The sequence below is a fragment of the Candoia aspera genome, chromosome 1, assembly GCF_035149785.1.
Source record: "Candoia aspera isolate rCanAsp1 chromosome 1, rCanAsp1.hap2, whole genome shotgun sequence".
Taxonomy (NCBI): Eukaryota; Metazoa; Chordata; class Lepidosauria; order Squamata; family Boidae; genus Candoia; species Candoia aspera.
This window is the reverse complement of record NC_086153.1, coordinates 293,421,260-293,445,287: the sequence shown is the minus strand read 5'-3', so window position 1 is coordinate 293,445,287 and position 24,028 is coordinate 293,421,260. Positions and strand designations below refer to the sequence as shown.

The 24,028-nt window shown below is 39.6% G+C and overlaps 1 protein-coding gene across 2 annotated transcripts in view; it reads left to right on the top strand.

Moving 5' to 3' along the window:
* Positions 1 to 24,028, top strand: part of SLC25A21 (solute carrier family 25 member 21) — a 318,179-nt gene that overhangs the window by 171,035 nt on the left and 123,116 nt on the right. For both annotated transcript variants that reach the window (XM_063290059.1, XM_063290058.1), the window contains exon 2: positions 16,146 to 16,194. In XM_063290059.1, the coding sequence (XP_063146129.1) occupies positions 16,146 to 16,194 (49 nt within the window). The remainder of the gene's footprint in view (positions 1 to 16,145; positions 16,195 to 24,028) is intronic.

Genomic DNA, 24,028 nt, shown 5'->3' with positions numbered 1-24,028 from the left:
ATTCTAAATATTTTGATCTTGTGTAGGAACATTATGCCGTCTTCCAGCAGAAGGTTGCTGACGTTTATTGATTCTGCAGCATCTATCTTGAAACCAAGATTTCTCCTAGAGTAGATTAGTAGATAGTTTCAGATTTATATTTTATTGAAATGTGTGCAATGATACAGTACTTTGGAACAGGTCATAGGGCATATAGATTTGAACTTGTGCCAAGGGTCTGGTCAGATGAAGTTAATTAACACAAATGAAGGACAGCTGCCTTTTATGTTTCTACACATCTTTGATCTGCCCTACCCTTCAGACCTCTGTGGACAAGGCAGTTAAATGCAAACTAGGAGGCCTGTTTTAAAGACATCTATGCCCTTAAGGGCAAGGAGTGATAGTCCATGCAGCCATGAGTTGTTAGTTTTATTCATTAGAGAACTTTAAACCTGCCAAAAAACAGAGAGAGAGACACAGACAGAGACAGAGAGAACCATCCCTGCAGTCAGTTCAGTTTCAGCACAGGGGATCACCACAGCTTTGGAATATATGATTTAGCCAGTGTCTAAAAAGGTGTGTTCTATCAACAATATTATAGGGATTTAGATTAATATTAATAAGTAGGGCAAGGATTTCTATGACCTAAAAATGTTAGAAATATGCAAGCATTTATGACCTTAAACCCATTTAAATATGACCAATTAAACCAAAAATATGACTTTGAAAGCAAAAATATGACTTTACAATTTTTCTGAAATTAGCACACAATTTTTAAAAATCTGTGCTTATACACACACACACACACACACACACACTAAAAGGTTTATTCTTCTTCACTTCCAGTGCAGAAGTGCTAGTATTGAAGGAATCAAATGAACATTTTGAGAGTAAAATGGTCATCCCTGGATTAGTTTTCATTAACGGCAGAATTGCATTGGATGACCATGTGCATCTTGAGGTTATCAAACTCAAAACTCCTTCTGTTGTCCACCAGTACGTTCTTGTATCTGAAGAAACTCCATTCGACATCCCAAGATGTTATAGGAACAAATTTGAAAAAAATAAACTCATCTGGAGAAAATTCTGGCTTGAAGTCTTCAAATTTTGCTTCGAGTCCAGTTAGAATGTTACTTATTTTGCAAAGTGTTGAATAATCCAGATTAGATTGCAGCACTCTTTGCAGTTTATCAGTAATTTTTTCAGCCACTTTCCCCTTTGCTTGCTTTAAATCACTCTCAGTTTGTTTTACAATGTTCAGTGCATCACTAAGTTCCATTCCTACAGTTTCAAGGTGCTCTTGATAATCCACTGAAGTTAGAACCTATATATGCTAAGTTTCCAGCCAAGGTTTCAGAAAAGGACAATCTCACACAATCTTGATGGAGGAAGATTCACAACAAATTCTTTAACTATCCGCTGCAAGGAAGCATAATTTGTAAAATAATACATAGCCGCATCCAGCCAAGTCCCCCAATGTGTCAAAACAGGTTATGGAGGGAGAGCCAAAGTAGGAGCAATTTCTTTGAACTTTTGTACTCGAAGTGGAGCTTTAATGAATATTTTTTTCCCATTCAAAATTATCTTATCTACATCAGGATAGTTGCTTCGAATCTCTTCAGCCACTCTGTTTAAACCATGTGCAAGGCATGTGATATGGATCATTTTTGGATAAAGAAGTTTAAGTCCCTTGGCTGCTTTAGTCATGTATGGAGCGGCATCTGTTACAAAGAAAAGGTTATTTCCCCTTTTTACACCATCCGGCCAGAGTAGTTTCATAGAATTGTAAGAGAGAGTAGCAATAGTGGAATTGTTTACTTTTTGTAGAGTTTCTGTCCTAACAGCCAGGAAACACGCTGAGACAAGGAACTGGTCTCTAGTGTTTTATTGCTGCTACATAACAGGAAATCCTAACAAACTGAAGAAGCGTGGGAAAAACCCAGACATATAAACCCCAAAGGTTAAGGTGGTCCCGATCTGTGTCTCTTGAATGGCTGACCAATTCCTCAGTGCTACGCATGCACTTAACAGTCTGGATGGGAGCCCCCTGCTCGCCATCCTTACTCATGACAGTTTCACATATTAGAAGAAATACTTTACCAGGCTTGTCACATTTCAGAGTACCAATAATAACATTGGCTACATATCTTCTGTTTACATCACTTGTTTCATCTATTGAAACCATCTATTTCATCTATTGAAATCTATTGTTGTCAACAGCAGATCTTATCTTTTCTAACACATCTTCATAGCTGGCAGAGATGTAATTTTTCCTTACAGTTGATTCATTTGGAATCAGGTGACTGGTGTACTTCTCCAAAAAATGCCTGAGGCTACCACTCCCCAATATCCTTAACAGAATATTTGAAGTAACCATCATTATACAGAGATCCTTACAAAATTCTGACTGGGTATTTGATGAACCTGCAGTTGAAGAAGAAGCTCTCTCAAAAAGGACACATTGCCTGTTCTCAGTGAAGGTAAATCTTGCTAAACAACTCTTGTGTTTCATGGTGTCACAATGTTGTTGAATATTAAAATGCTTTTGGGCCGATACCTTAACTTCACACAATTTACGAAACAAAATATCACCATCGCTACTGAAAGTCTGCTCCCCAAATTCTTGAACAAGACACCGTAATTTCACACTCACTGAACATCTACTTTTAGGCATGTTGAAATCAGATTGCAATTCTCACATGACTCCACCACCTCAAAAACACAGACACCTGAGTTGGGGAGCAAATGAGAAAAAGAAAAAAAAAAAAGGCAAATTCTCACTCTTTTTTTCAGACCTGGTCAGGGGAGAAGCCTTTTCCAGCTGAAGTCATTTTAAAAATGTTGCTCTCCCTCTCTTACACACACACACACACATACAGACACACATAGAGCCCTGAGTTGGGGAGCAAATAAGAAAAAGAAAAAACAGGCAAATTCTCACCTTTTTTTCAGGCCTGGTCAGGGGAGAAGCCTTTTCCCTTTCCCTCCCTCCCTCACACACACCCCTGAGTGGGGGAGCAAATAAGAAAAAGAAAACAAAACAGGCAAATTCTCACCTTTTTTTTTCAGGCCTGGTCAGGGGAGAAGCCTTTGTTCCCACCCCTCCCTCCATCCTTCCCTCCTGCTCTCTCTCACACATACAACTCCCTAAGTTGGGGAGTGAATAAGAAAAAGAAAAAAAACAGGCAAATTCTCACTTTCTTTGCTGGCTCGAACTTGCTGGCTTATCAGGAGGGTTGCCAATACCAAAATATGACCAAAATCTGACATTTGTTACAAAATTAAGCAGAAACATGATATAACATCTTTGTTGTTGTTGTTTATTCATTTAGTTGCTTCCGACTCTTCGTGACTTCATGGACCAGCCCACGCCAGAGCTTCCTGTTGGTTGTCAACACCCCCAGCTCCCCCAGGGACGAGTCCCATCACCTCTAGAATATCATCCATCCACCTTGCCCTTGGTCGGCCCCTCTTCCTTTTGCCCTCCACTCTCCCTAGCATCAGCATCTTCTTCAGGATGTCCTGTCTTCTCATTATGTGGCCAAAGTATTTCAGTTTTGCCATTAATATCATTCCCTCAAGTGAGCAGTCTGGCTTTATTTCCTGGAGGATGGACTGGTTTGATCTTCCTGCAGTCCAAGGCACTCTCAGAATTTTCCTCCAACACCACAGTTCAAAAGCATCGATCTTCCTTCTCTCAGCCTTCCTTATGGTCCAGCTCTCGCAGCCATATGTTACTACGGGGAACACCATTGCTCTAACTATGCGGACCTTTGTTGTCAGTGTGATGTCTCTGCTCTTAACAATTTTATCGAGATTTGTCATTGCTCTTCTCCCAAGGATTAAGCGTCTTCTGATTTCCTGACTGCAGTCAGCATCTGCAGTAATCTTCACACCTAGAAATACGAAGTCTTTCACTGCTTCTACATTTTCTCCCTCTATTTGCCAGTTATCAATCAAGCTGGTTGCCATAATCTTGGTTTTTTTGAGGTTTAGCTGCAAGCCAGCTTTTGCACTTCCTTCTTTCACCTTCATCATAAGGCTCCTCAGTTCCTTTTCGCTTTCAGCCATCAAAGTGGTATCATCTGCATATCTGAGATTGTTAATGTTTCTTCCAGAGATTTTAACTCCAGCCTTGGATTCCTCAAGCCCAGCATGTCGCATGATGTATTCTGTGTACAAGTTGAATAGGTAGGGTGAGAGGATACAGCCCTGCCGTACTCCTTTCCCAATCTTAAACCCGTCTGTTGTTCCGTGGTCTGTTCTTACTGTTGCTACTTGGTCGTTATACAGATTCTTCAGGAGGCAGACAAGATGACTTGGTATCCCCATACCACTAAGAACTTGCCACAATTCGTTATGGTCCACACAGTCAAAGGCTTTAGAATAGTCAATAAAACAGAAATAGCTGTTTTTCTGAAACTCCCTGGCTTTTTCCATTATCCAGCGGATATTGGCAATTTGGTCCCTAGTTCCTCTGCCTTTTCTAAACCCAGCTTGTACATCTGGCAATTCTCACTCCATGAACTGCTGAAGTCTGCCTTGCAGGATCTTGAGCATTACCTTACTGGCATGTGAAATGGGTGCAACTGTTCGATAGTTTGAACATTCTTTAGTGTTCCCCTTTTTTAGTATGGGGATATAAGTTGATTTTTTCCAGTCTGATGGCCATTCTTGTGTTTTCCAAATTTGCTGGCATATAGCATGCATTATCTTGACAGCATCATCTTGCAAGATTTTGAACAGTTCAGCTGGGATGCCGTCGTCTCCTGCTGCCTTGTTATTAGCAATGCTTCTTAAGGCCCACTCAACCTCACTCTTCAGGATGTCTGGCTGTAGCTCACTGACCACACCGTCAAAGCTATCCCTGATATTGTTATCCTTCCTATACAGGTCTTCTGTATATTCTTGCCACCTTTTCTTGATCTCTTCTTCTTCTGTTAGGTCCTTGCCATCTTTGTTTTTGATCACACCCATTTTTGCCTGGAATTTACCTCCGATGTTTCTAATTTTCTGGAAGAGGTCTCTTGTCCTTCCTATTCTATTGTCTTCTTCCACTTCCACACATTGCTTGTTTAAAAATAATTCCTTATCTCTTCTGGCTAACCTCTGGAATTTTGCATTTAATTGGGCATATCTCCCCCTGTCACTGTTGCCTTTTGTTTTTCTTTTTCTTGGGCTTCTTCTAGTTTCTTTGGGATGTATTTTGTTGCCGCCTCCTGAACAATGTTGCGAACTTCTGTCCATAGTTCTTCCGGGACCCTATCTACTAAGTCCAGTCCCTTAAATCTATTCTTCACCTCCACTGCATATTCCTTAGGAATATTAGTGAGCTCATATCTAGCTGATCTGTGGGTCTTCCCTAATCTCTTTAGTCTGATCCTAAATTGTGCAAGAAGAAGTTCGTGATCTGAACTACAGTCAGCTCCAGGTCTTGTTTTTACCGACTGTATAGATGTCCGCCACCTTTGGCTGCAAAGGATGTAGTCAATCTGATTTCGGTGTTGTCCATCTGGTGAAGTCCATGTATAAAGCCGCCTCTTAGGTTGTTGGAAGAGAGTGTTTGTTATGCAGAGTGAGTTGTCTTGGCAAAATTCTATCGGCCTATGTCCTGCTTCGTTTTGTTCTCCCAGGCCATGCTTACCTGTAATTCCAGGTGTCATTTGACTGCCCACCTTAGCATTCCAGTCTCCCGTGATGAAAATAACATCTCTTTTAGGCGTGTTGTCCAGTAGGTGCTGCAGATCCTCATAGAACTGCTCTACTTCAGCTTCTTTGGCATCTGTGGTTGGGGCGTATATTTGGATCACTGTGATGTTAGATGGCTTGCCCTGAATGCGAATTGAGATCATTCTATCGTTTTTTGGATTGTATCCAAGCACTGCTTTAGCCACTTTACTATGAATTATGAAGGCTACTCCATTTCTTCTGTGGTCCTCTTGTCCACAGGAGTAGATCTGGTGGTCATTTGATGTGAAGTGGCCCATTCCAGTCCATTTCAGTTCACTGACGCCCAAAATGTCTGTCTTTAATCTTGACATCTCACCAATAACCACATCCAATTTGCCCTGGCTCATAGATCTTACATTCCAGGTTCCAATGGTGTGTTGATCCTTAGAACATCGGATTCGCCGTTCACCACCAGCACCGTTGGCCACTAGCCGTCCTTTCGGCTTTGAGCTAGCTGCGTCAGCATGTCTGAGGCTTGTTGAACTCATCCTCTGTTCCTCCCCAGTAGCATTTTGACCCTCTTCCGACCTGGGGGTCTCATCTTCCGATGGTATACCGACATATCTCTGGTTGTACTGATCCATTGAGTTTTCACGGCAAGAATACTGGGGTGGGTTGCCATTACCTTCTCCAGGGATCGCATTCCCTCACCAACCTTTGCCCAGACTGAAGAAGCTGCTTGGACAAGCAGCAAAACATTTCATCCAAAAAGAAAGAAATCCAGTTGCCATGACTCAACCTACAGACAACTACAAACTAGCTTGACCTCCTTAGATTCCTCTAAGGAATAATAAATATTTTTTCACCCATTCGTTTTTGAGATACTAACATTTCCACAAGTTGGGTTTTTTTCTCTGTTATTTTGGGCTCTGAGCCTGTTTATCAAGAATGTGCAAACGTGGTGTCATATTCTCATCTTATAGATACTGACATCTCTTAGGAAGGCTATAATCAAAAAGTTTATCACAGCTGGATTGTCAGCAGAAGAGAGTAGTGCATGTAATGCAAATTTGAAAACAAGAATGCAGTACAAAAAATTCTGTTATTTGAACATTGTTCCCAATGGTCCAAAACTTGGTACCCTCTCTCTTTCAAACTATGTAGGATTTTGTTCCTTTGAATGTTTTCTGTTAGAATCACTACATTTCATCATACTTGTCTCTATTTGTTCTGATTTTGAGAAGGGAAATGGAATATAGAAGCTAGGGAGTTGTACATGGTAGTGTCTAAGAATTTTAGGTAAAATGCAAGTCTTAGTGTGAATTGTAGAAATAAATTATCTCATATATTCACCCTGAAATGGACCAGAAATCATCTGTTTAAATGGACCTTAGGGATAGAATAATGGTGTTACTTTTCCTATCCAGAGATAGTTAATAACATAAAGGTTTGTTAGATCCATGATAGCTGTATTTTATTTGGCTCTTTCTCAAATCATTATGACTGGTTTCTTTGAATCTGTCACTTAGATTACCTTTATGTCTGCGTTGTAGAAAATCTTGACAAAGTACTTATCTAATATAAAACAATTCTAGCATGAAAAGATGGTTTGGCTGGTTAACAAGAATATATCATTTATTTTTTACATAGTCCTAACTATGTTTGCTAAAATTTACATTGCAGAATGTTCAATTTAACTTTCTAATAATGCTTATACCACCTTTGAGCAAGATACTTGAAGGAGTGATGGCAGTCAACTTTTGACATTTTTCAGTCTGTTTTCAGGACAGCATTAGGGATAAATATGATCTTGTACTCCCTGATGAATTATCTGTTCATGGAGAGAAACAGACTGGATGTGACCTTGTTGATTTTACTGTATTTCTCTGTGACTTTTGATACCTTAGGCCATAACATTCACTGGACAAGACTGAGAGCTGGAGACCCCAAGATGTGGTAGTTCCATTCCTACCTGCAGGGTCTGTTCCAGAGAATGGCAGTCGGTGATTTCTATTTGGCTCCATTGAGCTGTGTGGTATTTTCTAATTTCATTCTCTCCCTGGGAGAGTTACACCTGTCTGTGTCAAATCATTGGGATTTGGAATTAGGTTATGTTGATAATATTTAGTTCTGTTTCTTACTGTTAACAAAGTCAGTTGCAGCTATGCTGAACTTGATTGATTTAATTACGAACAGATCACTCATGTTTTTAGATTTATTTTAATTCTTCTATGATATGTATGCATGAATAGATTTATTTATTTATTTATATTTATCAAATTTTATCACCGCCCATCTCCCCCCCAAAGGAGGGACTCTGTGCAGTTTACAATAAAAACAGAGTTAAAATTCAAGATTTATGCTTAAACTATATATTCAAAATAGAACTTTTCCTAAGCAGAGCTACCCAATCACATTCTTATTCATTCTTGGACCTCCAAATAGCCTATTCATTACTTCTGTGCTCCATTATCTTTTCTTACCCAACCATTCATGTCATTTTGACAGAAGAACTTTTCCTCCTGGACCTCATTCATGTACAGTATTGCCCAGTGATCCCCAAAGTTCATCTTAGTTCTCTCGTGGATTCTTACTTTCATACGTAGTCACAACTATCTAGATGACACCAATTCATACTTTCTGATAAATATCTAGTTCTTTCATTCTTAACCTGCATTTCTTCTTGGAGCGGGGAGGGTTCTCTATTTTTACATAGTATATATCATGCTCATTACCATTATACCTCTTACATTCCAAATCACAATCTTCCATCTGCCAAAGTCATCACTTTGGCAGGAAACAAAAAGACCAGAACACATCCTCTCCAGCAACCAACACCCAGATAAGCAGGGATTAACACCAGACAAACAATCAAGCAGAAAACAATACCTTAATCAAGGAACTGCCAAGGAGAAAACCACACCCCCACCAACACTGGCAGGGCAAGCTATTGTATATAAACAGGGAGCAAACCTCACACTGACTAGCACTGATGATGTTACCTAGCTATATCCCTGCCACATGCTGTATTCAGTGCTAATAGTAACAGCAGCACCAATCAGTTTTAGCACAGTTTGACCAACATGGCATGAGCCCTACCAAAGACCAGTTTCATCCAAACCTAGTCATGCTATTACATGGAAGCAAGGATCTCTGATCTACAGAATATCTTGTAAGGCAACATAGTGTTACCTGCATGCTGTCAACTAGGAGGTAAATGCTGTGTGTTGGCACACTCAGGAAACTAGTATTAGGCACTTAAAAAAAAATCTGTCAGTTCTTTTAATTTCAAAATTTAAGTTCATTTGCTATCTGCCATATTGAAGTAGTTTTCATTCCTGTTGGGTTCTTAACCTCTGCTCTCTTTATTGCTTGTTTTTGATCTTATCCTGTGAACTTTTACCTATGGGGTTGTGAGATTCCAGCCAGCCTCTGACTCAGAAAACGAAACTCTTTCTGAGTCAGAGGAGGAAATAGAAACTTACCGGGCTGAAACCAGGAAAACGAAACCCAGAGATGAGTCAGCGGCATGGGAAGAGTCTCAGATGCTGATTGGCCAGTCTTTGGAGGAGGATTTGAATCCTCCAATCAGTGTGCGCCAACGACAGGCAGAAAAGTGCGCAAAGGAGAAGGCAGCCTGATTGGTTGCAGAAGGGAATAGGCCCGTGAAGGATAGGCAAAGAAGGCAGATGTGCAAAGAGCAAGCTGCTGGAGATAACCAATCCTTCAAGCTCACAGCTCCTGCAGAAGAATCTTTACCCACATTGGAAACAACGTCTGTTACCGAAGAGGAATCAGCACCAGCATTTTCCACTGAAGAGGACTTGAATCCTGCTTCTGCTGCCACCGAGGATCTTCTCCTCGCTGGACCCAGCAATCTCAGTCTCGCGTCCAACCTCAGTCCTTCGTGTTCACCTTGTGTGCGTTTCCAGGTGCACCTTCAGTCCCACTTCGAGGTTCTAGCCGTGTTGAGAGTCTCCAGTCCAGTCTCGACATGCTTCAAGTCCACAGCCTTGCCTTGAGACTTCAGTTCAGCCTTGCCACGCTTCTAGCTTCCAGACTAGTCCAAAGTGTCCAGTACACCTTCATTGTGCCTTCAATCTCCAGCCTCGCCTTGGATCTCCAGCCCAGTCTAGCCACACCTCAGTCGCAGAACATTGTTCAGGAGTTTCACACCTATCTCGTTGTGAACCAAGTTTGCAACCTCGTCTAGAACCTGTGGTCCAGTCCTGTCGTGTCTTGAATCCCTTGCCTAGTTCTGAACTTCCAGTCCAGTCTTGTCTTGTGCCTAGCTTCCAGCCTCGCCAGGAATCTTCAGCCAAGTTGCTTCAAGTCCTCAGCCTTGCTTCGAGTCCATAGTCAATAGTATCCAGCCCAGCCCAGTGCCTCCAGCCGAGTCCAGTCTTGCTCCAAGTTCTCAGCCTCGTTCCAAGTCTCCAGTTCCAAGTATCTGGTCCAGCCCGAGTCATTGAGTCCAGTCCAGTCCGGTTGATAAAACCAAGACTTATCCAAAGGGCTCCATCCAGCCTCACCCAGCGTTCTGGTGCCAGCCTAGTCTGAGTTGTGTTCCAGTTCGTGGTCATTTGATTCCAATTCCAGTAACGCCACGTGCTCCAGCTTCCTTCAGCCTTCCAGCCTCCGTCAGAGAATCCTGCTCCGCCACCTTGCTACCGTCTCCTCCTGTAACCTTGCCAGTTTCCTTGCTGCTGCCCAGTTGGTCTTGATCGAAACCAGCTACTTCTTGATTCTAAGGACTTACTTATTGTAAATAGTTGTTTAATAAAGAATATTTTTGATATTAAATCTGCCTGGCCACCTCATAGTCTGATCAGGACAGGGGTCTCTATAGGTTCCATGCAGAACTTCGAGTTGTGCATCAGCCACTTAATATGCTATATATACCCTGAGCTGACATTTTGCTGATTTTTCACCCAGCTGCATGTCAGAAATAGACCACTAAGTGTCAAAAATTAGCCCCTGGAGGATTCAAATCTAATAAGCAAATGTCCACAGCAGTGCTAGTACAACCTTCTCTATATACCTATATACCTAAACCTATTTTGACAGAAGGCCTACTCTGAAAGTGTTTAATAGTAATGAACAGACAATACTGATATTCCAATCCATCCAAGGGCTTCTGTAGGGCGTGGGGGGATGGGGGGATGGATGGGAGGAGGAACAAGGTGGAGCCAAAGCACAATTGTGTGCTGCTGGTTACATCTTTAAGTTTGACATAGGGATGAGAATAGTATTTTTATTTTAAAATAAAAAAAAGAGAAAATGTACTATTCAGAAGATCTAATGCTGCTGTAGAACTATATCTCATTACCATGAAGAAGAAAAGTTGTAAGTTTACAAGCATGCCTTTGAACAGATCCATAACTGGCATTTTAATTTTGCAGAAACTATAATGTGGAACTGATAGTTTAATCTATTTTATTTCATATTTGGGTTATGCACAAAATCATTCTTTTTTATAAACAGCATAAAGATTTACAGCATTTCAAGCATTCGTCAAGTAACATAACATTCTTTTGGCAACAAAGGTGCTGATTTTGACAGAACATTCTTTTTAAAAAAGTTTTATTTTTCATAAATCAAGACCGAATAATTAATACTCAGTTCATATGTAACCGTTTAACAATCAGATGTATTTTTACAAGGCAAGTCAAGGGACATATTTCAATATTTATTATTATTTTGCATATTCTGACATTATGCATTCAAATGCCAAAACAAATATGTACAGTTCCAGCTATATAATATACGGTGCCTGACATGTGTTTCTCTCTATGAGCAAATTTCCATTGTGTTTTGTTTCCTCTGTGACTATCTTATTCCAGGAAAATAAGAAAAGCACACTGAGAAGGGTGAATAATGCTTTCCGCACTAAGGGATTTTGGGGAGGGGGTATCGCAATTAAACACACGCATCATTCCTCCCAGAACCTAGGACCTGATCTGAAGGCTAGAACAACACAAAGAAGGCAGTAAAGGCTGTAACTTGAATGGATATAATTCCTGAAGCCATTGGAAAACATGCAGAATCTATATATACTCCTTCTCTTGCAAAGGATACATTTTCATTTTTTGGCTGGCAAGATATTTTCTAAGCTGTTTCCCTACAACCCAGCACACAACTCCAGTGGCTGCTGGAGACTCTCTGCTGAACTAACACACTGGCCCATCTTGCCTCAGCTTGGTAGAATAACTGGTAACATAACGGATGTCACGTGAGCCACACACACACACACACACAACCGGAAGTAAAAAATTAATACAGCAGAGAAAATACTATTCTAGAAGCAGAAATAATTCCTTTGGCAAGCACAGATATAAATTGCCCTAGCAAAGAATATATATAGCTCAGGGCTGATTTGTTGGGTTCTTGGTGTTCTCTAAGCTTGGTTTTCTTCTTCTTTCCCATAAAGGAGTTATTTTTATCTGTCTGTTGAAATAATTTCTGATTTCTATTTTTGAAATAGAAATGAACCCCATTTATTCACAAGGAACAACCAAAAGTCAAAGAAAGGGGCAACCTTTTTTTGAGTCTGACCATATCTTCCCTTGTCACATACCTATTAACCAACACCCAAAAGAGCAGGAACCAGCACCTAATATTCGCCATAAGCACCAAACAATAGTATGTCAATCAAAGAAGAAACAATTCTTCCAATCAACACATACTACTCAAACCAATACAAGCTCCTCTATATAAAGAGCCAACAAAGCTCACTTCTTCACATCTGAGCACTGACGATGTTACCTAGATTGGTAATGAAATGTCTGCCAGAAGAAAAATCAAGCTTGGAGAACTTGGATTATGTCAGATGTCCTCAGGATGAAATCTATAGATAATAATTGCAGGGAAGAAAATTCCCTCATCCTGACTACATTTATTGCTGATGATCAAAGGCTCTTTGTAGAAGTTCTAATTAATGATGTGCTGAAATCTGCCTTGCAATTTTTTTGTGAAAGAGGTTTCTTTTTTCTTTTCTCAAAATTCTTGAGAATTTCATTCAGATTTTTCTGGGTGGTGTTTTTGGGCTTATTTTATTGTTGAAGGTTGTAGCGGTTGCTACTCCTAGGCATCCAGTGGTTGTCACAATGATGTCATGTGTGTCATGCAAATGATGGAGATTGTGTGATTTGCTCATTTGTGATGTTGATATGCATGATGTCACTTGTCCCCCCTTTCTGTGCTGCATACGCTCATGATACTACTGATAGTGTTGTTTTCAGTTACACATTTTATTTATGTATTTGTTTGTCAAATTTCTCTGCCGCCCATCTCGTAGACAACGACTCTGGGCATTCCATCATTTGAACCCTCCATGGTTGACCACATTTCCCACAGTAAACAAGGTCAAGGGGTAGGTTTTAAGGAAAACATGGGAGGACAGGGAAGCCATAGATTGACAAAAATAACATTTATGCACACCCCTCAAATACCTCATAAGTAATACATGCAAAAGCACTCCAGTCCACCCATGCAAATTTCACTGATTTTATTTTACTTTTGTAAGCAATTTTAAACACAAATTCTATTTCAACAATTTGACTGAGATCTGGTTGGAAAAAAGTGCAGACTTTTTCTGTACAATCCTGGTTTTAGTGGGCATGTGTAGTTTGAGCCCAGGATCCGTGTCTCTCTTCCAACCTCCTACCACTACTTGGCACACACACGTGTTATCTATGATTGTACAATAAGGCTTCAATTTCAAGCTCCACGTACTCTTATTATTCACAGAAGTCTGTTTGGTCAGTAAGGTATGATTGCATTTTGAAAACAGCTTTCAAAGCTGACAGATATTATATAAGAGAATAGCACATCTTTAAAGTCCTGGACTAATTTTCAAATTGTCGGAAATGCAGCTAACCCATCATATTTTCTGGACCAGTATTATTCAAATAGCATTATAGAATTAATTATTACTATTGATAGGGAATGTATATTGAGTTTTGTCTGTTTCATAATAATAACTGCAGTTGCTGTTGTTATTGTTTCCTTCCTTCCTTCCTTCCTTCCTTCCTTCCTTCCTTCCTTCCTTCCTTCCTTCCTTCCTTCTTCCATAATTAATAATTAATAATAAATATTAATCAAAAATATTTATATATATTCTTTGCTTTTTTGTGGAGAATGCTGCCTTGGGAAATGAACTAACTAGACAAAACTACTGTGTAATGAAATGATGAGAACAAAGAAGAGATTTTTATCCTTTAATAAACACAGAAGCAGATAGAATTTTGAAGTTACCAAAATATATTTGCTGCTAATGGAAGTGGAATTCATCTGATTTATGTGCTGGAAAAAGGCCTGCAAAAAAGGGAGGTAAGGGGAAAAAAAACCTCAGAAATTATAGCGAATGCTACACCAAATTTTCATGAGATGTTGTATTTATTATAAAAAATCAGGTTTGGGAAATTCCAAGTACCCTCTTACAAAAAAGATTTGGACTGGACGAACTGCTGGGATAGGCAGCCATGTGTCTAAGAGCAAGAGTTAGAAAATATAGTTGGGCATAGTTTGAGGCCTGGCACTATGTAAGACAAAGAAGAACCACGGGCAGGGGGCAGGAAGCCTAGTCACAGATAAGCTTGTCAGGAGGAGCTATGTTGAAAAGTTAATGCAAGAGGGAGATTCTCTATTACTGGTCAGTGCAATGTATTGGTCAGTTAAGAAAGTAAACAAGGAGGAACAATGATATAGACCAACCACCCAGCTAGTCTTACACCCAACACAATTCATTTGGCTGGGCCAAGGATCTTTTAGGATCAGATCGAAAACCTGCCTAGTCCAGCACCATGTTTTCCTTACCAGTCAAGAGATTCCTATTAGGAGACTGCAAGCCAGATATGCAGGCAGTAGCCCTCTCCTGCTTTTTTCATCAGTGCATGATCCTAGCTGGTTAGAATCAAAGCATGATGTCACAATACTACCACAGTTAGACTGGTTTGTATGTGACACCACAAAGTACAAAAATAAAACTTCCACTCCCCCACAGTTTTGCCCTGATGCCCAAGCAACCTAGACGTTCTTTGTCTTGCTGCACTATTCACTAATATCATACATCAAGAACGTTAAATCTGGCTCAACTCAAATAGCTGTAGCTGTATCTGATTTGTAAGAAGTATGCAATTTGTGCATGAATTGTCCTGGAAATAATACTATGCAAATGTGTCTTCTGCAGCCTACTGCCCTCTGGTGTGGCTGACTATAGGTGATGATGTCAGGTTAGGGAAGTCTGCTGTAAATTAGTGATATCCATGTTTGGATGCATATCCATGTGTAGATGTTCCTCCTCTCCACTGCACTGATTTACCTTGGGCTGCCCAAACAAACTGCAGATATTTGAACAACCCATTAAACCTACTGCAACATATGAACACGTCCAGGATTGCAGACTATAAAACTAAGGAAAGTGGAATATCATTGGGTGCAACATTAGGAATTATTTAACTTTCAGTTCATTTCAGTAGCCAGCACTCTGAATTCTGCACTAATGGAAAGGAAAGAAGACTTTCACCAACTCTCCTTTCACACCTTACCCCTTGTGCTCCACAAAATCTGCCCTAGAGGTCTTGAGTACTTCTGAAAGAGTATGTTAATTTCAATAGTAGTGGGAATGTGAATGAAATGAATCTTTTCATTTATAAATCTCTAATTTGATTCCAAACCATTGAGACTAAATCACAAATACCTTTTCTTTTGGATAGTAGCCTCTCTTCCTATTTATTCAATACGTTCTCCTTTTACCAGCCCATACAAGTGGTCTCCAGTTGGGATAGTTTGCAGGAGAAAAAGATCACTGGCTTTTTCTGTACTCACAATTTTACACTGCTATACTGTCTAGATAAGGACTTACTTATGGACTAATGATTGCCTCAGAAAGATATCACAATTCCTGCACAGTTTCAGTTTATCCTATTACTTAGAAGCTGTTTATAATTTTCAAGAAGTACCAAAGAGAAGTTGATTATGAATTTAAACAGATTATACAACAATGGTGAAATACATGATGCCACAACACAAACTCTGCTTTTTTCTACTTGCATCCTGATATTGCATGCAGGTAAGTAAGTCACATAGCTTGTATTGTGTTGTTGCGACAGACAGTTCATCAATTGCCCCCCTTCCCATGAAGCACAAGGTTCTAAAACTTTGAATTATACTATTCCAAAACTGCAGATGTGGCACTGCTGCAGAGAAATAATGTATTGCTAGAATTGCAGAGTGAATTAATGAGAGACCTTGAATTTGAGCCAGTAATGTCTTGGCTCAAGTTTAACACCTCAATACTGCTTTTAAACAAGCTTCAATTTTTCCCAAAAACTTGACTGTCTCAAAAGAAGACCCTTGGCAAATCTGAAGAGAACAAGCTTTTGTGTTATCCTTGTTTTCTGTGCTAAACATGCTTAGCACTAGAACATTTGATACTTCAATAGTTGTAGAGATCAAATATATTTACCAGGCTTCTCTTTTCTGTCATCTTACAGGTCTTGTAGAAATTTGCCTGATGCATCCCCTCGATGTGGTGAAAACCAGGTAAGGTTCTGCTTGAACAAGTTTTATTGACATTGGAAGGCATCCAAATTGGAAGCTGTCAGAACTCAAAACGCTCAAACTTGTCCAACTAAGATAACTTCTCCCTTTAATGGCATTTATATTTACTTACTCTTTTTCATTGCATTTGACAGGCAGAATTTAAATGGCATGATGCATTTCTGCTTGGAGGTCATCTGGAGGTGCTAAATACCTCTTCATAAAATGCACTCTTCATGTGACAGCCTGAGATCCTTTTTGTTAAAAAGGGAGGAGAGGAGCTAGAAAGGTGTGTGTGTGTGTTCACACACATGTATATGTGTTCCTCTGTATCATATTTATCATCTGAAGTAATGTTTTGACTTGAAGCTGGAAATGTCATATTGCTTTAGAAATAAAATAATATTGATTGCAGATGTGGCCTGACACAGCTAGTCATGTTCTAAAAAGTCATCCAAAAGTATTCTTCCAACCTGTGCTTGCACATGGCAGTTGGGTAGTTGCATGGTAGCCACCTTCAGGCATGTTCAGTGACTTCGAAACACACATTTATGGCTGGGCAAGTGCCACCAGCTCAGGTGCTTTGGAAGAACACCAACATGCTTAGCACTAGCATCTTAGCAATCATTGTATCATCATCAAAGGAAAAAATGCATGCTTGTCACAGTAACTGTTTCAGGTTCTGTTTCTAAAAATCATTTCCAGTCAGTTAGTGTAAGAACACTGCACCTGAATGAGTCAGTTTTGGGAAGCTGCTGTCTCTTTCTGCCTTTTGCATTTTAAAACAAAAGGTAGACTCGGTTAAGATTTTCATTTATTTGTTTGTTTGTTAGTTAGTCTTACATCCTACCTTTCTTCCCAAGCTCAAGGCAACATATATAGTACTTAGTGTGTGGTAGGTGAACTGAGGGACAGGGAGCTTCTGTGACTGAGGGTGGACTTGAACCTGGGCCTCCCTAGTGCTAGTCCAATTCTTTAACTCCTATCCCACACTGGCTGTCAGAAATTTCTGTGTCTCTGGATATCTGAAATTAGAAATCTGAAGAAATGTATCCTGCTATATCTTTGGGTGTTTGCTAGGTTCCCTCTCTGCAGCAAGCTATGAGTTATTTTAACTTTGGTTGTTGAACGAACCATATTAGCCTGGTTCAGATTTTGTGCTAAGCCAAAAGTAAACAAGGCACATTCTGGTTGAGCATTATGTGTGAATCCTGCCACTAAGTTATTTCCATTTTTTTCATTCCTAGATTAAACACACACAGAAACAGAGTGGTCAGACATAAATAGATTGGACAACATAGGAGATTTAGGTCTTTGTTTACAAGACAAGCTGGATCCAATGGGAGCAGCCATGTCTATTTTTTCACAAGTTTTCCCTATTTATAAACCAAGCATGGGTTTAAGATGTCAGTTTGTGGCATTTCTATAGGTGTTTCTGCCTATTTTTTCCTGGTAGTTCTCACAGCTTGAAAAGGGCTATGTAGATGAAGGGAGGGATTCTATTTCTTTATCTTAGCTCATATTGCTCCAAGCCTACCCTGGTCTGTGTCTGATTCAAAAGGTTTCAGAAACGGAAGGAAGGGGTATTCAGGAATGCACCAGGAGATGCAACAAGCAAACCTAAGAAGAGCAGTACTAAAGGGCTCAGATGCTTGTACACTAATGTGCAGTGTATGGGGAGCAAATCCTCTGTAGAAGGAAGAGTAGAACTTGAGTCATAGTATGGTGGCAGTGGGATAAATATGACATTGTTAGTATTACAGAAACCTTGTAATACTAGGTGGGATGGAACCCAAGACTGGAATATAGTACTAGAAGGATGTAATTTGTTCAAAAGAAACAAAACCAATGAAAGGGGAGGGGAGGTCACATTATACATAAAGAATGACTATATCTGTATGGAAATTTATGACAACAAGGGAAAAAATCCTGCAGAAGGCAACTGGGTGAATATTAAGAGGAAAAGAAACAATAATGACACTGTTGTGGGTGTGTAATACAGGCCAGTCTACCAAGCAGAAGATATAGATGAAATCTTTGCAAATCAGATGGCCAAGTTGTCTGAGAAAAATACCATTGTTCTCTTTTTTTTAACGAAGAAAATTTATTAAATTTCAAAATACAAGTAAAACATATAAAGATAGGAAGAGATTGGAGAAAGAACAAACGAAAAAAGAACAAACATAAAAGTGCAGTAATAAAAAGAAAGAGACATAGAAAAGATTTGTCAGGTATTAAGCAAAAGAAGAGCAACTTCCAACCATCTTCAGTACAGATAAAAACATAAAACTACATCAACCTCTTACTCTATTTTTAACTAAAATACACATTATTTCCATATTCTTATATAGTCCTAATTGTCAAATCCCAAAATCTAAACTGAAACACACCATTGTTCTAATGGGGGATTTCAACTACCCCAACATCAACTGGGAATTAAACTCTGAAGCAATTGGTAAATCCAACATGTTCTTGATGTACCTGTAGACAAAGTCATTGTACAAAAAATGGAGGAGGGAGCAAGGGGATCAGCTGTATTAGATTTAATATGTACTAACAGGGAATAAATGGTTGAGGAAGTAGAAGTTGTAGGAACCTTGGGAAAGAGTTACCGTGTGATCCTAGAATTCACTAAACTGTAGGCAAGGAAGGCAGGAGGTATTCAGATTAGTGTTCTAGATTTCAAGATAGCTGACTTAAATAAGCTAAGGGAAAAATAGGAAGGATTTCAAGAATAGAAATCTAGAAGGGAAAAATGTTGAGATTTTCCTACTAACGATTAAGACTGCTATTGTACCTAATCATTTTGGCCGGGTGAAGAGGTTGTATTTGATTGTCTCCTTTCACGTGCTTGATGGCAATCGCCTGGGGGGAGGAACCTGCCCGGACTTGTTTCACTTCCTCTTTTTCTCTCTGCCGATATGTAGCCAAGCTAGGTAGCTCTGAATGAGAGCTAAGTCCTTTAAATATGTTTTGCTTTTGTTTTGCTTTTTGTAAATAAATTATTTTTATAGAAATGCCTGGTGTGTGACTTTTCTGATCTCTCCTGGGCTAAAGGCTTTCCCAGCATTCTGCAACAAAAAACAGTTCAGGAAGGTTGGGAAATCCTGAAAACTGAGATAATTAAGCCCCAAACATAAACAATACCAAAAAGAAAGAAAAACACTGATGAAACACTGATGTGATGAACACATGGTCATCTAAAGAACTCTGATAAACTGATAAACAAAAACAGGGCATGTTTAAAAAAATGGGAAAAGGGTAAATGAAAAGTGTCACATTTATGTTGACAGCTGCAAGAACAAATTCGGCACAACATTGGAAAACTGAAACTTTGCCAACAATACAAGATTGGGAGACCAAAACTGAAGAATGTACTGTATGTCAATGGCAAGACTGACAATATATATTCATAATGGAAGCCTAACTAAATTCAAGTAGGAATGGCTCCCTATATATGACACATTAAAGAGCAAAGCAAATTCAGACATTTGGAATATGATTTTTAGGAAAAGAGTTAAAAGATCAGTCAAAATAGATGGTATTGATGGAATGACCTAAACTGACACTAGCAATAACCTCCAATGTTTAATGTTCAAAGTACAGTACAAATATTTAGGTAGTCATTAGTGGTTGGGGAAATAAATGGAAGGGAAGGGGAGAATGTGTTACCAAAAGTTTTTTAAAATATTTTTTTAACTTATGTTTTATTTGTAGTTGTTTATCTTCTACTTTGCTTTTGTATCTTTATTCTTGTGTGATTTCTGTTTAAATAACATATCAAAGCTTATGCAATTTTTTAAAAGCTTTAAAAATGGAAAAGGGCATAGAACAAAAACAGAATATCAGGAAATATTCTGAATCTGTAAGGATGGGGTCAGGAAGACTAAGGCTCAGAATGAGCTGAGGCTTGCAATGAACCCAAAACATGATTAAAAGGCTCCTTTGAGAGAATGCAGAGCAAGAGAAAAATTGAGGAAACAGTTGGTCAGATGGTTGGAGAAGATGGGAAGATGGTGGTGGCCAACCGGGAGAAGACTCAGTGGCTTAATTCCCATTTTGAACTCTGTCTTTTTGCAAAAGGAAAAACTGGTCCAATCTGTCAGTAGGTGCACCATGGATGGGGAGGGGACAGAAGAGAAAGCAGGTCAAAACAGGCAAGGGAGTGGTGAGAGAACACCCAGCTGCTTTGAAGGAATCCAAGTCACCACAATCCACAGAGGAATTGGATAAATAAGCTCCATTCACCCACACTTCTTTCAGTGCCAAAAATAGGCAATAATCTCACACTGTTTGTGTGAATGAAGCAAACACATGAAGACATGCATGCAACTGCATTCATATCACTGATTTCTAATTTTTGCTTAATACCTGACAAATTTTGGTTCTGAGCTAATAGCATCTGCATAAAATACCTATTTTTGTATTAGCAGCACTAATCCATCAAAGAAAGCACCCATCATACCTCGGACAATTCATCTGAAGGAACTAACAAAATTAACTAAAGAGAAACAAACCAGGAAAGAAATTAATCTTAAATATGTAAATATTTACACAGATTTATATTTGATATTTCTCTTTCACTTCATTGTGACTGTGTCTAAAAATATTTGTGTAGTTGAGGGTAACTGTCATAAAGTTTCCGAAAGAAAAAAAAAGTGCAGGAAATTTCTGTGAGCTTTATCTTAAACCAAACAAATGCAGCATTTGTGAGGACTGACATATACAATCAGTAACTAAAGAAAAAATCAGTAACTTTCCAATAGAGCTCTCTTACCCATAACTAGAAATTTCTATTTGTCACATAGAATTCCCATTTTAATTCTTTTTTATTTTGCTCAAAGCATCTGAAAATTGCATAACTGACATTTAGTTTGACCTGTTTGTTGGGCAAAGGCAGGGTCCATTGTAATTAAGAAAATCTGCTTACAGAGAAGGTCCAAGGTTTGTTGAAGAGATGGGAATGCTGACATAAGCAGCATGCTGTCAACAAATCTGAAGGAAGCAAGTTTCAGCGTATAGTTGAAAACAGTGCTTATGAGCTGAGCTCATTCTCTGTTTCTCAGAAGAATGTATAGATTGGTGCAGAGTTAGCCATCCTTATGATTTCTCTAAATATTGTGATACATTCAAAGATCTATACTGAGGACAAAACGTGCTTAGAAGGTTAGAGTTTACCAAAAAATATATTTAGGAGTGTATGATTTGAAGGCATTTTATTTAGAAATATGTAAGGACATACAATTAAAATTATGTATTTCAAAACAAATTTGGGCATGCATGGATTTTAACATGCAGATTAATGAAGAAAAGCAATGGATCATATGAAGAAACATGATACTAGTCTGTCCATCTTTATTTGGAGATAATCTATTTTAATCAGTTTGCAGTTCTGGAGTATTCCTGGAACTATGCCCTGGAAATGTAGGATACAGTGGCAATCAGAAAACTTCCCCAGTTTCACCTTATTTTCCTGTTGGCAGCTGCAGCTGCTATCATACCAACTCTAGATAAGCCTGGGGTATTCACTTAATTTTAAAATATTATGGTCCATATATAGTACATGGCCTTCAGCAAAGGATCGTTACCTTGTCGTGATGCTGGAGCTTGAGCACCTCAATGATGCCATGAGCTAAACCGTGAAGGGCCACCCAAGATGGGAAGGTCATGACAGAGAGGTCAGACTAAATGCGATCCCTGGGGAAGGTAATGGCAACCCACCCCAGTATTCTTGCCGTGAAAACTAAATGGATCAGTACAACCAGAGATATGTTGGTATACCATCGGAAGATGAGACCCCCAGGTCGGAAGATGGTCAAAATGCTACTGGGGAGGAACAGAGGATGTTCAACTAGCCCCAGACGTGATGACGCAGCTAGCTCAAAGCCGAAAGGACGGTTAGCGGCCGACGGTGCTGGTGGTGAACGGCGAATCCGATGTTCTAAGGATCAACACACCATTGGAACCTGGAATGTAAGATCTATGAGCCAGGGCAAATTGGATGTGGTTATTGGTGAGATGTCAAGATTAAAGATAGACATTTTGGGCATCAGCGAACTGAAATGGACTGGAATAGGCCACTTCACATCAAATGACCAACAGATCTACTCCTGTGGACAAGAGGACCACAGAAGAAATGGAGTAGCCTTCATAATTAATAGTAAAGTGGTTAAAGCAGTGCTTGGATACAATCCAAAAAACGATAGAATGATCTCAATTCGAATTCAGGGCAAGCCATCTAACATCACAGTGATCCAAATATAAGCCCCAACCACAAATGCTGAAGAAGCTGAAGTAGAGCAGTTCTATGAGGATCTGCAGCACCTACTGGAAAACATGCCTAAAAGAGATGTTATTTTCATCACAAGAGACTGGAATGCTAAGGTGGGCAGTCAAATGACACCTGGAATTACAGGTAAGTATGGCCTGGGAGAACAAAATGAAGCAGGACATAGGCTGATAGAATTTTGCCAAGACAACTCACTCTGCATAACAAACACTCTCTTCCAACAACCTAAGAGACGGCTTTATACATGGACTTCCCCAGATGGACAACACCGAAATCAGATTGACTACATCCTTTGCAGCCAAAGGTGGCGGACATCTATACAGTCGGTAAAAACAAGACCTGGAGCTGACTGTAGTTCCGATCACGAACTTCTTCTTGCACAATTTAGGATCAGACTAAAGAGATTAGGGAAGACCCACAGATCAGCTAGATTTGAGCTCACAAATATTCCTAAGGAATATGCAGTGGAGGTGAAGAATCGATTTAAGGGACTGGACTTAGTAGATAGGGTCCCAGAAGAACTCTGGACAGAAGTTCGCCACATTGTTCAGGAGGCGGCAACAAAATACATCCCAAAGAAAGAGAAAACCAAGAAGGCAAAATGGCTGTCTGCTGAGACACTAGAAGTAGCCCAAGAAAGAAGGAAAGCAAAAGGCAACAGTGATAGGGGGAGATATGCCCAATTAAATGCAAAATTCCAGAGGTCAGCCAGAAGACATAAGGTATTATTTTTAAACAAGCAATGCGCGGAAGTGGAAGAAGACAATCGAATAGGAAGGACAAGAGACCTCTTCCAGAAAATTAGAAACATCGGAGGTAAATTCCAGGCCAAAATGGGTATGATCAAAAACAAAGATGGCAAGGACCTAACAGAAGAAGAAGAGATCAAGAAAAGGTGGCAAGAATATACAGAAGACCTGTATAGGAAGGATAACAATATCAGGGATAGCTTTGACGGTGTGGTCAGTGAGCTACAGCCAGACATCCTGAAGAGTGAGGTTGAGTGGGCCTTAAGAAGCATTGCTAATAACAAGGCAGCAGGAGATGACGGCATCCCAGCTGAACTGTTCAAAATCTTGCAAGATGATGCTGTCAAGGTAATGCATGCTATATGCCAGCAAATTTGGAAAACACAAGAATGGCCATCAGACTGGAAAAAATCAACTTATATCCCCATACTAAAAAAGGGGAACACTAAAGAATGTTCAAACTATCGAACAGTGGCACTCATTTCACATGCCAGTAAGGTAATGCTCAAGATCCTGCAAGGTAGACTTCAGCAGTTCATGGAGCGAGAATTGACAGATGTACAAGCTGGGTTTAGAAAAGGCAGAGGAACTAGAGACCAAATTGCCAATATCCGATGGATAATGGAAAAAGCCAGGGAGTTTCAGAAAAACATCTATTTCTGTTTTATTGACTATTCTAAAGCCTTTGACTGTGTGGACCATAACGAATTGTGGCAAGTTCTTAGTGGTATGGGGATACCAAGTCATCTTGTCTGCCTCCTGAAGAATCTGTATAACGACCAAGTAGCAACAGTAAGAA